This window comes from Haemorhous mexicanus, chromosome 23 (genome assembly GCF_027477595.1).
Source record: "Haemorhous mexicanus isolate bHaeMex1 chromosome 23, bHaeMex1.pri, whole genome shotgun sequence".
NCBI lineage: Eukaryota > Metazoa > Chordata > Aves > Passeriformes > Fringillidae > Haemorhous > Haemorhous mexicanus.
The window spans coordinates 7,157,622-7,176,091 of record NC_082363.1 but is presented as its reverse complement, the minus strand read 5'-3'; the positions used below and the strand labels follow the sequence as shown (position 1 = coordinate 7,176,091).

At 59.6% G+C, this 18,470-nt stretch overlaps 1 protein-coding gene across 6 annotated transcripts in view; it reads left to right on the top strand.

Moving 5' to 3' along the window:
• The window catches only part of SAMD11 (sterile alpha motif domain containing 11), an 84,066-nt gene that overhangs the window by 55,072 nt on the left and 10,524 nt on the right, over nucleotides 1-18,470 (top strand). For all 6 annotated transcript variants that reach the window (XM_059866969.1, XM_059866967.1, XM_059866971.1 and 3 more), the window contains exons 7-9: nucleotides 6,012-6,179; nucleotides 11,102-11,252; nucleotides 18,337-18,452. In XM_059866969.1, coding sequence (XP_059722952.1) covers nucleotides 6,012-6,179; nucleotides 11,102-11,252; nucleotides 18,337-18,452 — 435 coding nt within the window. The remainder of the gene's footprint in view (nucleotides 1-6,011; nucleotides 6,180-11,101; nucleotides 11,253-18,336; nucleotides 18,453-18,470) is intronic.

The following is an 18,470-nucleotide window of genomic DNA, read 5'->3' as shown; positions in this document are numbered from 1 at the left end:
AGGGAGCAGAACCTGTGGGGCCTGGCTGGGAATGGGCTGAACTTCACCCAGGCCACGTGAGGCCAAGGGATTGCTTTGGGTTCATCCTAAAAAAGTGCCTGAGCTGGCACAGGTGGATGTTTTTGGCACGGGGTCAAGTGTTGTCATTCTGTTCCTTTCCTTTGGCCTTCCCACCTTTATTTTTGTGGGCTGAGGGCAGGGTGAGGAGCCTTGGCTTTGCAGGAAGCACTCAGGAGCTGAATCCTGCTCCTTGGCTCCCAGAGTTTCAGGGATTCCCCCAGCTTTCTAACAGAGGGGTTCCCAGGAAGCCCTGAATAAAGCAAAGTTTTATTTTCTACTCCCACTTTGAGGCGAGACAGAATGGAAATTCGGAGCTGGGGCTTTTGCTGATCTCCCACTTTTTTTGTTAAATCCTTGGGGAGCCCCTGTTCCCCCCAGGGCTGTGCAGGAGTTTCAGCCCAGGCTGTGCTGGTGCTGGAATCCCATTGGAATGGTGAGGAGCTGAGGTTTTTGTGCTCTGGGGCTGTTCTCTGCTGTGGAAAGGGGGTGACAGGAGGGGCTGCCCCCAGGGTTTGTGTCCTGAGCCCCAGCAGGGGCAGAGCTCCCATCCTGCTGTGGCTCCAGCAGCATCCCTGTGCCGTGGGGAGAACACAGTCCCTGTGTTCCCAGCTCTGCTTGGCATCAGGAGGCTCCAGCTGGTGTGGGAAACCATTCCCAGAGGGGACGGGCCCTCATGGGGTTTAGGGGCTGCTGTGGGTGGTGCTGGGCAGTGTGGGGCTTTGGGAGTGGGAAGGGAGGCAAGGGCTGGCTGGAATTCAGGATCCCATCAGCCCCACGTGTCCTGCTGGAGGAGCCAGCATCTCCTGGGACCCCTTTTCCTGCAGCCTGGTGGTCCTGGGCCCATGGAGGTGCTGCTCCTGCACCTCCTGCATCCCTGGGGTGGGGAAGGGCTCCAGGCAGGACCTGCCCCTCTCCATCCCAGAGATCCCAGCAGGATCTGCCCCTCTCCATCCCAGCAGGATCTGCCCCTCTCCATCCCACACTGGCCCTGGGAGCAGCTCTGGCTCGGGCACAGCTGGGCTGGCTCTGGAAGAGCCTTTGGAAGAGGAGCTCTGGATGAGGAGGAGGCTCTGGATGAGGAGGAGGCTCTGGATGAGGAGGATGCTCTGGATGAGGAGGCTCTGGAGGAGGAGGCTCTGGAAGAGGGGGAGGCTCTGGAAGAGGAGGAGGCTCTGGAAGAGGAGGAGGCTCTGGAGGAGGAGGCTCTGGAGGAGGAGGAGGCTCTGGAGGAGGAGGAGGCTCTGGAGGAGGAGGAGGCTCTGGAAGAGGAGCTCTGGAGGAGGAGGCTCTGGAAGAGGAGGAGGCTCTGGAAGAGGAGGAGGCTCTGGAAGAGGAGGAGGCTCTGGAAGAGGAGGAGGCTCTGGAAGAGGAGGCTCTGGAGGAGGAGGCTCTGGAAGAGCCTTTGGAAGAGGAGGCTCTGGATGAGGAGCTCTGGAAGAGGGGCTCTGGAGGAGGAGGCTCTGGATGAGGAGGCTCTGGATGAGGAGCTCTGGAAGAGGAGGAGGCTCTGGAGGAGGAGGCTCTGGATGAGGAGGCTCTGGATGAGGAGCTCTGGAAGAGGAGGCTCTGGAAGAGGAGGAGGCTCTGGAAGAGGAGGAGGCTCTGGAAGAGGAGGCTCTGGAGGAGGAGGAGGCTCTGGAGGAGGAGGAGGCTCTGGAGGAGGAGGAGGCTCTGGAGGAGGAGGAGGCTCTGGAAGAGGAGGAGCTCTGGAGGAGGAGGCTCTGGATGAGGAGCTCTGGAGGAGGAGGCTCTGGAAGAGGGGGAGGCTCTGGAAGAGGAGCTCTGGATGAGGAACTCTGGAAGAGGAGCTCTGGAGCAGGAGCAGTGACCCCGTGGCTCCGCTGGCGCTGCCGTGGCCGCTCCTGGCGTGGCGAGGGGAGCAGAGGCAGCCAAGGAAATCACTGCTGCTCCCTGGCTGAGTGAAAAAACACCTGTAGGGCTGGAAACCCTTCCAGAGGGACGCAGCCTCCGTGCCTGCCCTGCCCCCTCCCCAGAGCTCGCTCTGGAGATCAAAAGGGAGCCCTGGCTGGGGGAAACGGGGCTGCCAAACAGAGCAGAACGTTCTGGAGCCAGGGCAGGGCAGGGGGGACACAGTTCCCCAGTGAAGGAAACCTCCCCTGCCTGGCTGCAGAGCTCCTTCCCCAGTGAAACCTCAAGGCTGGAACTCGGCTGGAGGATGGGGAAGGGAAAATCGGGAAAAGCGTTCGGTTCCCGCTGGAGCAGCTGGAAAATCCCTCTGGTGGGAGCCTTGGGGATGTGGGAGAGCAGGAGCAGGCTGGATGGAGAGGTGGGAGAGCAGGAGCAGGCTGGATGGAGAGGTGGGGAGCAGGAGCAGGCTGGATGGAGAGGTGGGGAGCAGGAGCAGGCTGGATGGAGAGGTGGAGAACAGGAGCAGGCTGGATGGAGAGGTGGAGAACAGGAGCAGGCTGGATGGAGAGGTGGGAGAGCAGGAGCAGGCTGGATGGAGAGGTGGGGAGCAGGAGCAGGCTGGATGGAGAGGTGGGAGAGCAGGAGCAGGCTGGATGGATGGAGGGCTGGGAAACACACCTAGGGAAGGATCTGGGGCTCTCCCCCTGGGTGGGGATGAGCTCACAGGTGGCTGCTGCTGCTGCTGCTGCTGCTGCTGCTGCTGCTGCTGCTGCTGCTGCTGCTGCTGCTGCTGCTGCTGCTGCTGCTGCTGATGATGATGATGATGATGATGATGATGATGATGATGATGCTGATGCCATCCTCCTCTCTGTGCTGCTGGGGACCACTTAAACCAAACCAAGATCTCTGCTTTACGGAGGAGCCCAGAGCCAGAGCTGGACTGCAGCTGAGCAGTTCAGACCCAGCCTCTGTCCGTCTGTCCCTGTCCTTTGGGGGGACATCCATGTGCTGGTGGCTTTGGCAGCTGTCCAGTTAGGCCAGGGGAAGAAATGAGGTTTTGGCCCCGTTCTTGCTGACAGCATCAGTGCCCCCAGAGCCAGGCTGCTGGACGTGGCAGGAGTGGGCACAGGCAGGAAAATCCCTGGAGCTGCTGAGCCAGGCCTGGCCTGGGCTCTGGGCTGAGCTGGGTTTGCTGCAGGTCCTTGAGCTCAGCTTGGGGTTGAATAAAGGGAACCTTGGCCTGTCACGGGTTTGTTGTAGGACAGGAGGGGAGGATGGGCAGGCTGGGTGCTCCTGCCTTGTCTGGGATTGCCTGGGCAGGAGGAGCCTGGGGAAATGTCCTGGAGAGCCGTGCAGCAGGAATGTCCTTGGCTCTGCTGGAGCTGAGTGCCCAGGAGCCCGAGCTCCCCTGGCTGTGCCAGCAGAGGGTGGGAGGTGGGAGGGCTGGGCTGGGCTGCTCAGGGGGATGTGCTGGGGCTGCAGAGGGCCCAGCAGATGCCTGGCTTGGCTCTGCCTCCCCAGGATTGTGCCAGAGTCCATTTCACACCTGGCGGCTGCGGGAGCTTTGGCGAGATCAGTCTCCCGCATTACCCCTGGTAATGACAAAAGCAGACAGCAAAGCTCCAGCAAAGCTGGAATTACTGCTGGCTGAGTCATGTGAAATCTTCCAAGTTTTAAGCATGGAAATCCAGCCTTTCCCTGGATTCGTCCTTCCTCTTAGCCTCCCCTCGCCACCCCCATCGTCCCTCCCCTCCCTGCACCTGAAATCTGCTCTGTGGCTGATCCGATGGAGTTTATGGTAATTAAGTGTTATTAAATCCCCTCCCCCCTCCCTTTTTTTGCTCTAATGACACAGCTGTGGGGGGAGAAAAAAAAAAAATCAGTGTTTTTCTAAATCAGGTCTGTGGCTTTGCTCCTGAGACCTTTGGGTAAGAGCATCAGGAGGGAGCTGAAACAGTGAGCTCCTGCATCCCTGGGGGGAGGAGGAGGAGGAGGGAATCCTCCCTGCTGGGAAGGAGATCTGGAAGGGAATTCTGCCCTCTCCTCCCTCCCCTGCTGCTTCCAGGGGTGTCCTGCAGGTTTGGGGTGGGGTTGAGAGCAGCCCCTGCCCTTGGGGTCTGGGTTTTGGGGCCGGGGGACCCAGGGCAGGGTGGGGACCCAGGGCAGGGTGGGGACCCAGCTCCTGATCCCAGCGGGGCTGGGAGCAGCCCAGGGAGGCAGCAGGGTGCAGATGTGGGTCACTGGGGCACAGGCTGAGGCTGCAGGGCAGCAGAGTGCTGTGTGAGGAGAGCCCTCGCCCTGCTGGAGGGCTGGGCTGAGCTGGAGTCGTTTCCCTTCTGCTCTTGGGAGCCAGGGGTGCAGCCCTGTGGTGCTGAGATGTTGTGCAGCTCAGACTCTATCATATTATTATTATTATTATTATTATTATTATTATTATTATTATTATTATTATTATTATTATTATTATTTCAATCACTACTATTACCATCATTATTATTGTTATTGTCGTTACTCATTATTCATTGTTATTTATTTTTCTATTTTATTGTTGTTATGTTTTATTATTATTATTATTGGGACGATGATGATGATGAGATGATGATGAGATGATGAGATGATGATGATGATGTTGATGTTTCCCTCCCGTATTTGGGGAGGGGGTGATGGTTTCATTACAGCCTGGGGAAGGTTTCACCCCCAAAGGCTGAGCCCCATGGGGTGGGTGTCAGACAAGGCAGCCCCAGTCCCTGAGCTGCCTCTCTCCTCAGCCCCCGAGTGTCCCGGGCTGGTTCTGGCTGCCCCACACTCACCTTTCCTGCTGGGAGCCCTTCTCTCAGCCCCTGCCAGCAGCATTTCCAGTGCCATGCTGTGACAAGTGCCACCCCCACGGCTTTGGGGCCATTCCTGCAGCAGGAACTGGGGCACACGGGAGGGTGGCCCTGTCACCCCCAGCCCCTCAGTGCTCCTGTGACTGCCAGCCCTGCCACCCCCCTTCCCTGTGCCTGGGAGTTCCTCTCTGAGTAATGAAAAGGCTCTGCCTGTGGGAAAGATCCAAGATAAAATAGTGTTGGAGCAGCCAAGGCGGAGAGCAGTAATTACTGAGAGCTGTGCTTACAGTAAACACAAAACCCCTGCGGTTTTCCCTCGCTGGCTGCCAGCCTGGCATCCCTCAGGCACTCCTTGGGCAGGGAGGGGGTGCTTTGGGAGCCCCCAGGCTGCTCGGGCACGGGCCCAGGGGGGAAACAGCCTGCTCTGAGATGGCCCTCTGAGGGCTGGGCAGGGGCATGGCAGCACTGTCCCCTGGCTGTGGGGCAGCACTGTCCCCTGGCTGTGGGGCAGCACTGTCCCCTGGCTGTGTGGCAGCACTGTCAGGCCTTGCTCTGCTAATTCTGAATTACCAACAGGCTTCTAAGTTCTTACAAGGAAAGAATTCCCCCGAATTCTCAGAATCACCAGGTTGGATGGGACCTTCAAGATCAAGTCCAGCCCCAACTCCTCAACTGAGCCCTGGCACCCAGTGCCACAGCCAGGCTTTGTTAAACACACCCAGGGATGGGGACAGCACCACCTCCCTGGGCAGCCAGGGTGCAGATGTGTGTCACTGGGATATGGGTCTGGGAGATGTCCCTGAGCCCTGGAGTTACTTGGGATGGAGATGGCTCTGAGCCCTAGAGTTGTTTGGGATGGGTCTGGGAGATGTTCCTGAGCTCTGGACTCCTTTGGGATGGGTCTGGGAGATATTCCTGAGCCCTGGTCTCATTTGGGATGGGTCTGGGAGATGTCCCTGAGCTCTGGACTCCTTTGGGATGAGTTTGGGAGATGTCCCTGAGCCCTGGTCTCATTCCAGAACTTCATCACCCTTTCTGTGCAAACCTTTATCACCTTTCTGTAAAAAACTTCTTCCCACCATCCCGCCTGACTTTCCCTGGGCGCCGCCCAGCACATCCCCCTGACCCTTCCCACAGATACCAGAAGTGACTGGATACCCAGCGTTTCTGCAGACAGAGCCTGGGTCCCAGGTGCTGTAGTGCCACGAGGCTGAGTCAGTCAGTCTGTCTGTCTGTCTGTCTGTCTGTCCCCAGAGACGTCGCAGACGCCGGCGCTGGAGGAGGTGGCGCAGATGACCCCGGAGGAGCACTACAGGCGCATGATGTCTGCCCTCAACGAGCACGGCTCCTTCGAGGAGCAGCAGCAGCAGCAGCAGCGCCTCTTCCAGCTGGCCAACAGCATGGCAGTGCCCAGCCACGGGGGTAGGGCTGGCACGGCGGGCACAGCGGCTCTGCTGCTCGGGGGGTGGCGTGGGGGGCGGCCCCGAGCCCTGGGCTGGTTTGGGAGGGGTCTGGGAGATGTTCCTGAGCCCTGGGGTGGTTTGGGAGGGGTCTGGGAGATGTTCCTGAGCCCTGGAGTTGTTTGGGATGAGTCTGGTAGATGTTCCTGAGCCCTGGAGTTGTTTGGGATGGAGATAGCCCTGAGCCCTGGACTCATTTGGGATGGAGATGGCCCCAAGTCCTGGAGTTGTTTGGGATGGGTTTGGGAGATGTTCCTGAGCCCTGGAGTTGTTTGGGAGGGGTTTGGGAGATGTTCCTGAGCCCTGGTCTCATTTGGGATGGATCTGGGAGATGTCCCTGAGCCCTGGACTCCTTTGGGATGGAGATGGCCCCAAGTCCTGGGGTTGTTTGGGATGGGTCTGGGAGATGTTCCTGAGCCCTGGAGTTGTTTGGGATGGAGATAGCCCTGAGCCCTGGACTCATTTGGGATGGAGATGGCCCCAAGTCCTGGAGTTGTTTGGGAGGGGTTTGGGAGATGTTCCTGAGCCCTGGTCTCATTTGGGATGGAGATGGCCCCAAGTCCTGGGGTTGTTTGGGATGAGTCTGGGAGATGTTCCTGAGCTCTGGACTCCTTTGGGATGGGTCTGGGAGATGTCCCTGAGCCCTGGACTCCTTTGGGATGAATATGGGAGATGTTCCTGAGCCCTGGACTCCTTTGGGATGGGTCTGGGAGATGTCCCCAAGTCCTGGACTCCTTTGGGATGAATATGGGAGATGTTCCTGAGCCCTGGACTCCTTTGGGATGGGTCTGGGAGATGTTCCTGAGCTCTGGACTCATTTGGGATGGATCTGGGAGATGTCCCTGAGCCCTGGTCTCATTTGGAAGAAGTCCTCCAGCCCTGGACTCATTTGGGAGATGTTCCCAGGCCCTGGACTCACTTGAGATGGGCCTGGGGGATGTCCCCCAGCTCTGGGCTCATTTGGGACTGCTCTGGGGGTGTCCCTGAGCCCTGTGTGCACTGAGGGGTGGGTGGGCTGCCGTGCTGGGTGTTTGTCCTGCCCTGGTGGTGCTGAAGGGGCTCCCACAGAGCCTCTCTCAGGAATCTCCCCCTGGCTGGCTGCAGATGCTGGCTCCTGCTGTAGCCCTCCGTGGGCTGTGCTTTTCCTGCCTGGAGTGGGCAGCAGCTGCAGTGCTCTGGGCTTTGCAGGGGGGCTGAGGGGTCCTTCTCCTGTGTCAGGAGTTCGTGTCCCTCGGATTTTGGGGATCTCTGCAGCCAGAGACTTGGGCTGTGGTGTGGGGCAGAGGGGGGTGAGATGTTGGCAGTGCCAGCCCCCCCGGGATGGGAATGTTGAGGTGGTCGTGCTGCCTTCTCCTGGGGCTGGAGCAGTGTCTGGAGGTCCTGCAGCCCCGGGATGAGCCCCACAGGGGCTGAGGGGCTGCTGGGAGGTTTTGGAGGGAGCTGGCTGCATCCAGAGCGTCCTGGGCTGTGCCTAAAGGGGGCACCAGGAGGTTGCAGGATCATGAGCATCCCTGCCCAGGTAGGGAGCATCCCTGCACAGGTAGGGAGCATCCCTGCCCAGGTAGAGCATCCCTGCCCAGGTAGGGAGCATCCCTGCACAGGTAGGGAGCATCCCTGCCCAGGTAGAGAGCATCCCTGCCCAGGTAGAGCATCCCTGCCCAGGTAGGGAGCATCCCTGCCCAGGTAGGGAGCATCCCTGCCCAGGTAGAGCATCCCTGCCCAGGTAGGGAGCATCCCTGCCCAGGTAGGGAGCATCCCTGCACAGGTAGAGCATCCCTGCCCAGGTAGAGCATCCCTGCCCAGGTAGGGAGCAGGGCTGGCCCGTCCTGCCTGCCTCAGGAGCAGCGGCAGCCCCAGCAGAGCATCACTGGAGCTGCAGGAGGATCTCTGCTCCGAGTGTGAATCCCCAGGGCTCCTTGTTAGGTTAATGAAGAGGCTGTCTTCTTTTCCACTCTGTTTGATTTGATTGGCTTCTCTGGGGGCAGGAAGGGATGGCTGTGGAGGAAGGATTTGCTTATCAGCAAAGGCCGGGCACAAACACAAACCTGCCCCGTGGGGAGGGGGCAGCAGCTGGGGCTGGGGCTGTGCCAGGCACTGCAGAGCCCCTGCAAACTCAGCTCTGGTGGCTGAGGGGCAGAGCTGGCACCTGGGCACGGGGGAACACGCGCAGAGGGAGGGACAGGGGGTGACAAAAGGGTGGCACTGCATATTCAGCCGTGACTGGAGCCCGGCAGAGCTTGGGCACAGCACAGAGCGTGGGGTGTGGGCAGGGCTGGCACAGACTGGCCCTGGGTGGCTGCTGGCCACAGGGACGTGCCCATCCCACAGTGTGTGCTGGGGGACAGCTGGGTCACCCCCTGCCCCCAGAATAACGAGAGGAGCTCATTCCCTTGAGAGCCCGACGTGTTTTTATGCTGATGATTAAATTCCCTCATCAGCATTTGTCGGGGGGGTCACGCTGGGGTTTGGGGTGGGCAGGGGGGGAGAAGGAGCCTGCACGGGCAGACTGGCTGGGGGAACACTGACAAGACACAACTTGGGGTATTTTTGGATTGTCTCCACACCACGGGGCTCTGGTTGGGCTATAAATTATTAGTGCCAGTACAAAGCGCAGTTTATCTTCGGGCTCACACGGAGGCACCAATAACATTAATAATTTAAAAAATGTTAATAATTTAGAAATCTTTTTTTTTTTTTAATTGCTTTTCGCGCCCCCTCCCTCCTCCGCCCCCGTTCTCCCAGTGGCATTCATCCCACATTCTGAATTCAGTCTGTCTCCGTGCCTGGAACCTCCATCCGCCAGCGTCCCACTGTCAATCAATCTGATTTCCCAACTGTCAGAGTGGGATTGTAAATAACAGATCCTCGGGGGGGCCTGGGCAGCGGGGAGGGGGGAAGGCAGGGGGGAGAGGGGGTGTGAGCGGGGGTTGTTGCGGTCACTCAGGATCGATGCTGCTCCTGGAGCTGGCTGCACGCCAGCCTTCTAAATTACAGCCGCCGTGGCAATCAGGAGTGACCTGGGCTCTTCAGATAATTAATTTATAAACATTGCAAGGTTGCACGGTCTGCCTGGCTCGGCGAATTCTCGGGGTTTTTTCTGTGATCTGATGGTGTTTGGCTGTTCCCTGCGTGCTTGTGCAGTTCAGCATGGTTTCAGTGCTGGTCCCCTCGGCCGGGGGCAGGAATGTGGGCAGAAATTGGGGAGCTGCTGTCCCCCCTTGCTGCCAGCAGGAACAGCAGCTGCAGAAACGTTCTCAGCCCAGCACGGGGCTCCAGCCCTGAGCATCACCACGATGTGTGATGCTGTGATTGATGGAGCTCAGGCTGGGCTGGGCACATCTTGGTGCCAGGAGGGGTGGCTGGGATTTGCAGAACTGAGGGGAAAGAGCCTGGTGGGGAAAAGGGAGACATGGAGATGGAGAGTGTGGCATTACCAGGGTTTGCAGTGCTCCTACAGCTTTGCAAACCAGCTGTGGGCAGAGGTGCATGTGCTGCTGGGTGTGAGGGCTTTGAGGGTCAGTGCTGCAGGTGATCCTGGCCAGGGCATGCCTGGGGAGGTAAATCTGCCTTGCTCCTCTCCCCAGCTGTGCTGTGGTTTCCTGTGGCAGGGTGATGGTGTCAGGGAGGTTTCCTCTGGGGGGATGTTTCCTGTGCACCACGTGAAGGGCAGCAGAGGCTCTGGGGTGGGATGTGAGCTGTGTGCAGGCAGATTTCACACAGATAGCAGGACTGAGGGACTCCTGATGCTTCACTGGGAGACAGCAGCCCCCTGGGAAAGCCTGGCACAGGTGTCCATGTCACCTGTTGTTCCCTGAGGTCAGGGCAGGGCACATGGGCTGCACCTGCATCACCTGCCCCTCCCTGGGGCTCCTTGGGTAGGCTTGGGTGGTTCTGGCCTTGCCTGCTCTTCCATCCCAGGGGATCATATGGGCTGCACTGACCCCTGAAGGGGCTGTGCAGGTGTCACTGCACAGGTGTCACAGGTGCCAGGTCCTGCCATGGTGCCAGGGCAGTGCAGGCTGAACGTGGGCTGCATTTCCTTCTCACCTGCAGCTGTCTCCAGGCAGTGCCGTGCTCGGGCTGGGAGGGGGGGCCCCTTCTGTAGCCCATCCTCAGCTGCTCCGGGGCCCGGCCCTTCCCTGTCCTGGGCAGGTTCAGCCCTGCAGAGCCCCCACGGGGGTCCCGGGCAGGGGGAGCCCCGGCGGGGACACGGAGGGAGCGGGGCAGGTGCCAGCGCGGCTCCGCTCGGGACCGGCCGGGAGAGGGAGTCCGGGGAATGCCTCGCTCTCCTCCCGCTCTCCTCGCTTCCATCCATCCCTCCTTCCATCCTTCCCTCCCTTTTTTCCGCTCCTTCCCTGCCTCCCTCCCTCCGGCAGGAAGGCAATTAAGCCGCAAATCCACCCCCCTGCCGTAGTTGCACAATTTCCTCCGCTGCCGAACTCCCAGGGCGGCGGGGGCGGATCGCGCCCGGAGCCGCTCGGCCGGGGAGAGCCGGGGCCGCCGCTCCCCGCCGGGTGAGAGCCGGGGCCGCCGCTCCCCGCCGGGTGAGAGCCGGGGCCGCCGCTCCCCGCCGGGCTCCGCCGCCGCCCCGGCGCCCGAGAGCCGGCCCGAGCCGCGGGCTGGCCCCGGGGAGGGGGGACAGCCCGGGGAAGGGGGGGGACAGCCCCAGGAAGGGGGGGACAGCCCCGGGAAGGAGGCGACAGCAGAGCCGCCGTGGCCCGGGGGGCTGCGGGCACGGCCGGGAGCGGCCCCGGGGCACAGCGGGTCCGTTTGTCCGTGTGTGTGTGTGTCCGTGTGTCCAGCGGGGCCGGGGCTGGGGGAGCGGGCTCGGGGCCGGCCAGCAGCAGCTCCAGCAGCTCCTGAGCGCTCCCCTGCTGTCCCCAGATCTGCTCCGGGCGCGGCAGGAGGTGGCGGCGGCGGCGGCAGCGCGGACCCCGGGCGCGATGGAAGCGCACATCCCCTCGGCCAGCAACTCGTCCAGCCAGCGCAGGAAGCAGGGCCTGCCCCAGCACAGGGACAGCCACTTCCCCGACAGGTACCGGGCACGGCCCCGGGGCGGGGTTTGCCGGGCCGGGAGGGCTGGCACGTGTGGGGTGGGCTGTGGGAGCGGGGAGTGTCTGGGTCAGGTGATGGGATGGGGTGGGATGGGCAGTTTGGGAGTCAGTGTCCCTGGAAGTGTTCAAAAAGCGTGGAGATGTGGCACTGGGGACATGGTTTGGTGGTGACCATGGTGCTGTCGGGGTATTGGCTGCACTCGGTGGTGTTAGAGGGCTTTTCCAGCCTTGGGGTTGTGTAATTCTGAGCTGGGCAGAGCTGATTTGCCTGGGCAAGGTGTGACCGTCTGCTCTGGGGGTTGTGCAGGTGCTGGGGATGCTCCTGCCCCACTCTGGGGTGTCTCTGTGGAAAGGGGGGAACCTGTGCCTGGGCAGATCTGCATCCACATCCAGGGGAGCGAGTGCCAGGCTGGAATGATCCCAAACCTGTGTTGGAGGTGCCACTCTCACCTGTCTGTGGGCACAGAGCAAGTTGAGGTGTTGAAGTTTGCATTTCATAGCATCTCCAGATAATGAGAGAGGAGAAATGCTCTGAGGTGGAACAGAAAGAGAAGAAGTTTTCTTTGTTGAGGAAAAGAGCCTCAGCTTGCCTCTCCCACTGCTAGGAGTGCTGGAAAGCTGATACCCCCCACCCCCAGGAAATCCTAGCTCATTTATCTTGCTCTGTGCCACGAGCCATTCCCTCTGCAATCAAGAACTTCAGAGGGAAATTAAATTAAAGCTGCGTGCGTTCCTGACAGGGATGGAGGGACAGGAGGGGGCTGTGGGGATGAGCAGTGAAAGGCTCTGGTATTTACACCTCTCTTGGCTTTGTGTCGGGGTGGGGGCAGAGCAGGCTGCACTATCAGCTCTGCAGTGTGTGCATGGATGTGCTGAGTCCAGAGTTTCCCCCCGTTTCAAGCCTTGGAGATCCTGTCTGGTTTTCCTCCTCTCCCAGCGACACCTTTGCGCTGTGGAGGGGCCGGGCAGCCCTGGAAGGCTCTCTCTCTCCCACAGCGTGTACTTTGGCTAACCCAGCCCATAAATCCCAGCTCCTGAGCAGACCTGGGAGGAATGCAGGGATGGAGGAGCCTCCTGCAGCCACGTTTCCCCAGCGCTGTGTGGGCTGGAGAGGAGCCAGCCCAGCCCCAGGGCTGCCTGCAAAAGCATCCACGGGAGGGTGGAGGCTGCTCCTGGGGAGGTCCAGAAAAACCCAGGGGTGCCATTAATTAATTAATTATTAATTGGAGGCTGCTCACGGGGAAGGGCTGCTCGTGGAGAGGTCCAGATAAACCCAGGGGTGCCATTAATTCATTAATTATTAATTAATTGGAGGCTGCTCACGGGGAGTGGGCTGCTCGCAGGAGGGGTGGGCTGAGCATGGGGAGGTCCAGATAAACCCAGGGGTGCCATTAATTAATTAATTATTGCACCTTTGCTGGTCAGAAACAGGCTGGGAGGTTGGCTTTGTGGGGATGAGGCACACACACACACAGAGATATGGATTTTCTTGGGCCAAGGTCCTGGTAGTGGCAGAGTGGTCCCTTCATCTCTTCTCTCCCTGGAGTCAGTGAAACCGAGACATCTTGCCAAAAGCAGACCCAAGCCACAGTCTGGAGAATTCATTTGGTTTCGTGGTTTTGGTTTCCTAGATCCTTTGGAGAAAGATTCAGCTGGGATGCTGGCGTGCCAGGGCCTGGTGGTCTGTTTGGGAAGATGCTTGAGTTCAGTGTTATAAAAAGACTTGGAAGAGGAGAGGGTACAACTGAAAGCTGCCACTGTAACCACTCCAGCCTGGAGCTCTTCCATCTCCACGCTGCTGCCTCTCCTGCAGAGCTGGCAGGTGGCTGTACCCTGCAGAGCTGCTGGGATGCTGCTCCTTGGCTGCTGCCTGCAGGATTTGTTGGCAATGTTCTGCTGGGCTCCTTCAGCCTGGCGTGTTCCTCCCCGAGGTGCTCATCCCTGCTTCTCTCTGGGTGGAGCCTGGGGAAAATTTCCTCTTGAGGGGAAATCTCTCATGCCCTGCACAGAGAAGGGGTTGGAGAGGAGCTGGGGCAGGGCTGGCTGAGCTGCTGGGCTCTGTTAGAGAGGAGCTGGGGCAGGGCTGGCTGAGCTGCTGGGCTCTGTTAGAGAGGAGCTGGGGCAGGGCTGGCTGAGCTGCTGCTGGGCTCTGTGCTCCCTGATGTGAAGCTCCTTGGCTGGGTTTGGTGCATCAGTTCTGTGCTGGCAGTTGCTGGGAGTTGGTTTTTGTGCCTGCCCTGTGCAGTGTGGGGTCTGGGGGTCCTGCCCCTCTGAGGGGAGGGGGCAGAGCCAGGCAGGTGCTGAGGCAGGTGTTGGTACAAGCAGTGTGGCTCTGTGCTGCCTGAGCAGGCAGGGGGGCACAGCTCATCCCCCAGGAGCCGGGGGAGGCAGCAGGAATGCCAAGAACATGGAATGTGCCAGCCTGAGGTGCCAGCAGCACCCCCACCCCGGGGTCCTGGGAAGCCCAGCCCCTTGGCAGGAGCGAGCTGGGGGTGGGAGCCTGAGAGAGGCACCCACTGCCTCCCTTGCAGGGGCTGACAGACACCCTGCACCAGCCAGAGGCTTCCTCTGAGCAGAGATGTGCCCAAAATACCCAGCCTGGGTTTTTGGATTCCCTTCCTCCCATCTGCTGTTGCTACGGTTTGTTCTTCACTGCCTCATTCCTCACTGCCTCATTCCTCCCCCTTGCTTTGGGGACATTTTCCTTTTCCCTGCTGGCTCCGTGGGCTCAGCTCCTGCCCTCTCTGGGCTCAGCTCCTGCCCTCTCTGGGCACAGCTCCTGCCCTCTCTGGGCACAGCTCCTGCCCTCTCTGGGCACAGCTCCTGCCCTCTCTGGGCACCATCTCCTGCTCTCTCTGGGCACATCTCCTGCCCTCTCTGGGCACATCTCCTGCCCTCTCTGGGCACAGCTCCTGCCCTCTCTGGGCTCAGCTCCTGCCCTCTCTGGGCACAGCTCCTGCCCTCTCTGGGCACAGCTCCTGCCCTCTCTGGGCACCATCTCCTGCCCTCTCTGGGCTCAGCTCCTGCCCTCTCTGGGCACCATCTCCTGCCCTCTCTGGGCACCATCTCTCTCCTGCCCTCTCTGGGCACCATCTCCTGCCCTCTCTGGGCACCATCTCCTGCCCTCTCTGGGCACCATCTCCTGCCCTCTCTGGGCACAGCTCCTGCCCTCTCTGGGCACCATCTCTCTCCTGCCCTCTCTGGGCTCAGCTCCTGCCCTCTCTGGGCTCAGCTCCTGCCCTCTCTGGGCACCATCTCTCTCCTGCCCTCTCTGGGCTCAGCTCCTGCCCTCTCTGGGCACCATCTCTCTCCTGCTCTCACCCACCCCAGCCCTGTGTCCCCCCCTCCTCTCTGAAGGTTCAGATGTTCTGATTCCTGCCCTGCCAGGATCCCTCCTCCCTGGTTCCCACCTGGCTGAACGTGCTGCAGAGCAAAGGCCAAAGAGCTTGCCCTGGTTTAACCAGTTTGATTTCAGCAGCAGTCTGGATTTTGAGGGGGCAGCACAGACCAGCCCCTCCCCGTGGCCAGGCCAGGGCCAGCACATGTTCTTTTCCTGCCTGGAAATCCCAAACACCATTTCTAGCAATGCCTTTGATTTTATTTATTCTCCCTTGCTGGCAGTGTCTGGGGATGGCAGAGCAGCCAGGAGCTCTGTGCCCCCTGCCTGTTACCTCGGGTTTAAGTGTCTCTTCCTATCAAATGCAGAGCAGAAGAAAGCAGAGCTTTCATGCATTCTTCCCCCCCTCCCTTCCCTCTTCTTCCATCCGTTCTAAATTTATTTCCATGCCTTGCCGGTTTCAATCTGCATTTCCTGACCCTCTCCCATCTCCAGTCACAGCCTGTGCTCCCAGCCTTCCCCCAGAGCCTGGCTCGAGCCAGGGGGGAGCTCTGCTCCAGCCCGGGGAGGATATGATGGGGTTAAAGTGAAAGGCTTGGTTTTAACAGTATAATGTGTAACCCCATAATGACTTTAAATATTGATTATTTGAAGGCCATTAGTGCTTATTGTTAAAGAAAAGTCGATACTTTTTAAGCCTTGTGAACCATTTGTCTCCTGTTAAAGGACATATCAAATTTAGCAGCGTGCAGTGCAAATCCCCTAATACCCTGCTCAGGAGCCTCCAGCTGGCATTTCAGGGGGGAAAGGAAAAGGGGGCAGGGGGAGGAATGTGCAGCAGCACAGAATTGCTCTCTTCCAGGGAAGGACAAGGCTTATCAGATGTAATTGCCAGGGGCTAAATTCACCTCCTCGGAGCAGGGCACTGCAGTTCTGACTCTGAGCCCTGGAGGAAGAGGAGGAAGGAATTTGCTGGGGGATCCGAGGCTGGCAGGTACCTGGGAGAGGATGCAGGATCAGTGTTGGCTGCACACCTGGCTGGGAGCACAGCAGCCTTTGTTGAGGTCTCAGGAGCTTTGTGCTCTGGCCTTGCCAGTTCTTTTCCCAGCTGGCTGGCAAGGCTGGCAGGGTGCCCAGCCCTGTGCCAGGGCACGACCTGGTGCTGCTGCCTCCCTCCTGTGCCAGCTGCCCGTGCCAAGGATGGGGCAGCGGGGCTGGCAGGGAGCAGGGCAGGCTCCAGTGGGTTCTGTGCCCGTGGGTGGCTCTGTGGGGTGGCACAGAGTCCCTCGTGTCACACAGCTGAGGGGCTCCCCGGGGCTCTGGCTGGCCCAGGAAGGCAGGGAGGCTCTGAGGGAATGAGCTGCAGAGTCTGGAGCAGATGTGAATTCCTCAGGGATCAAAGTGGTGCCCGTAGCACAGCGTGAAAGCATCACAACAACCTGGGATGAGCACTGGGCTGCCAGCAGAGAGCCTCTCCTCTTCCATCACCCAGCCCTGATCCCATCCCACCCTCGGCTTCCTGGGCACAGACTGGCACAAACCAAGGAGCTCCTTTGTTTTCGGGCTCCCAGGGGCAGCCTGGATGTCCCGCAGGATCCCGCACATCCCCACGGCGGGCGGGGGAAGGAGGGCACGGCCACGCGATGGTTAACAGCGACTTGATTTCCTAAATTGCTTCTTATAAAACGACCAGCACGTCTGCCAGGCTCGTCTCGCCGTGATTACAGCTAATTACGATCGAGCGGACACCTCGGAGCCCCGTCACGCCGCTTTAATTGTCCCTCATTCATCCGCGGGGCCGGCCCGGGTGGCAGCAGCACTTGGCAGCCCGGCGACCGCGGCCCCGGCTAATTGCGAGGCCTCGGGGATTAGGGCAGGTGATTACACACTTCACGGTGTAATTACATAAGCATCGCTTGGCTGCTGCCCCGGCTCGGAGGCGAAGGTCGAGCGCGGCGTTACCTGAGATTAATTGGAGCTGCCAGCGGCGCGCGGGCGGCATTAACATTGCAGCAGCCGCGATCGATCCGCGCCGCGCCTCCAGACACCGCCGGCTCCGCAATTAGGTTAGAGCAGAGCCAGGGCGGCCGGGAGGAGGGGAGCGGAGCCGGGAGAGGCCACGGGCACGGCAGCAGGCGGGGAGGGTCCCTGGGCTCCGGGAAAGGAGGGATTTGGGAGCAGAGTGCAGCCGGGTCGGTGTTGTGTGGTGGATGCACAGAACGGGGTAAAGCTGTGCTGGAAGGGCTCTCCTCGCCCACTTTGTGCCCAGCAGTCCTTGTTTGGCTTTCCATGAGCTACCCATGGCTGTGAGTTGATCCATGCCCATGAGCTGATCCACTCCCACAAGCTGATCCATGCCCCTTGATCCATTTCCATGAGCTGATCCATGTCCGTGATCTGATCCATTTCCACGAGCTATCCCTTTCCATGATCTGATCCATTCCCACAATCTGATCCTTGCCCACGAGCTGATCCATTCCCATGGTCTGATCTATTTCCATGAGCTATCCATGCCCATGACCTGATCCATGCCCATGACCTGATCCGTGCCCACGAGCTGATCCATTTCCATGGTCTGATCTATTTCCATGACCTGATCCATTTCCATAATTGATCCATTTCCGTGACCTGATCCATTTCTGTGACCTGATCCATTCCCACAATCTGATCCATGCCCACGAGCTGATCCATGGATGGGCAGGATGCTCCCGTTGTTATCCCCCCACTGCAGTGCCTCTGCACGTGCTGTTTGTTGCAAAGTCACAGGCACCTTCTGCCTCCCTGTGCCTTGGCCTCCAGCCTCTCCCAGAGCAGATTTTTCCAGGGAGATACTGTAAAATGAAAATAAACGGCCCTGCACTTGGCTGTGCCTCTGGATGCCCTGCTGAAGGTAATAATGTTGTAAGTGGCCATCAAAAGGAATTAAGAGACGTGCAGCCGGAAAGCAGATTTGCTTGCAGGCTCCCTGGGCAGATTTGACTAATGGAAGAGACCTTGGCTCTTACTCCCTTCCTGCCTTTTTTTTTTTCCTGCCTTCCCTCCTGCTGCAAGTGCTCCCTGCCTCTTCTCCAGGATTGTCCTGTTCCCACCACCCAGTCCTGCCTCTCTGAGTTTCCCCAGCCCCTGGCATCTGCTCTGCCCATTCTGCTTTCACCCACCCTTCCCCAGCAGGATTCCTTCCCCCTCACCCCCTTGCCCTTCCTGCTCACATCCCTCTCCTGTCTGTATTTTCCTCTGCCTCACTTCAGTTTTCCTCTCCACGATTAAAGGTCGTCCCTTAGCCCAGCTAGGACAGGGGTTTTTGCAAGGCAAGCCAGTGATGCTTTCAGATCTTCCCAAACCTACTCCCCAAGTACAGAATTCCTTCTCAGGTGTGAGCTAGTGGGGGCAGAAACCCAAATGTGACGAGGGAGGGGCAGATGGAGCATCCTCAGCCCTCCCCTTTAAGCTGTCACGGGAAGATCCTTTGGACAGCCTGGCTGAAAGGCCACAGGAGCAAAGGTGGGAAGTGCGTGGGACCTGTGGAGTCCTGGCTGCTTTCTTCCCCTTTTGGTTCTGCTCTCTTTGCTTTTTTCTCTCCACTTTAGAAGCTCTGCATGAGGCTGAAGAGGCAGAGAGCAGCCTCTGGGGCAGGATGCAGCTCATCTGCAGCCAAGATGTTCTTCCTGAGCCGGGGCCCTTCGCAGCCTCCAGGTTTTCAACAGGGCTTTATTTTGTGATTCCTGCAGGGAGATCTCCCACCCACCGCCTCTGCTGTCACCCCAGAACGCTCCCCACATCGCCCTGGGGCCCCACTTGAGACCTCCCTTCCTCGGGGTGCCTTCAGCACTGTGCCAGACACCAGGTGAGCGCTCAGGTGACA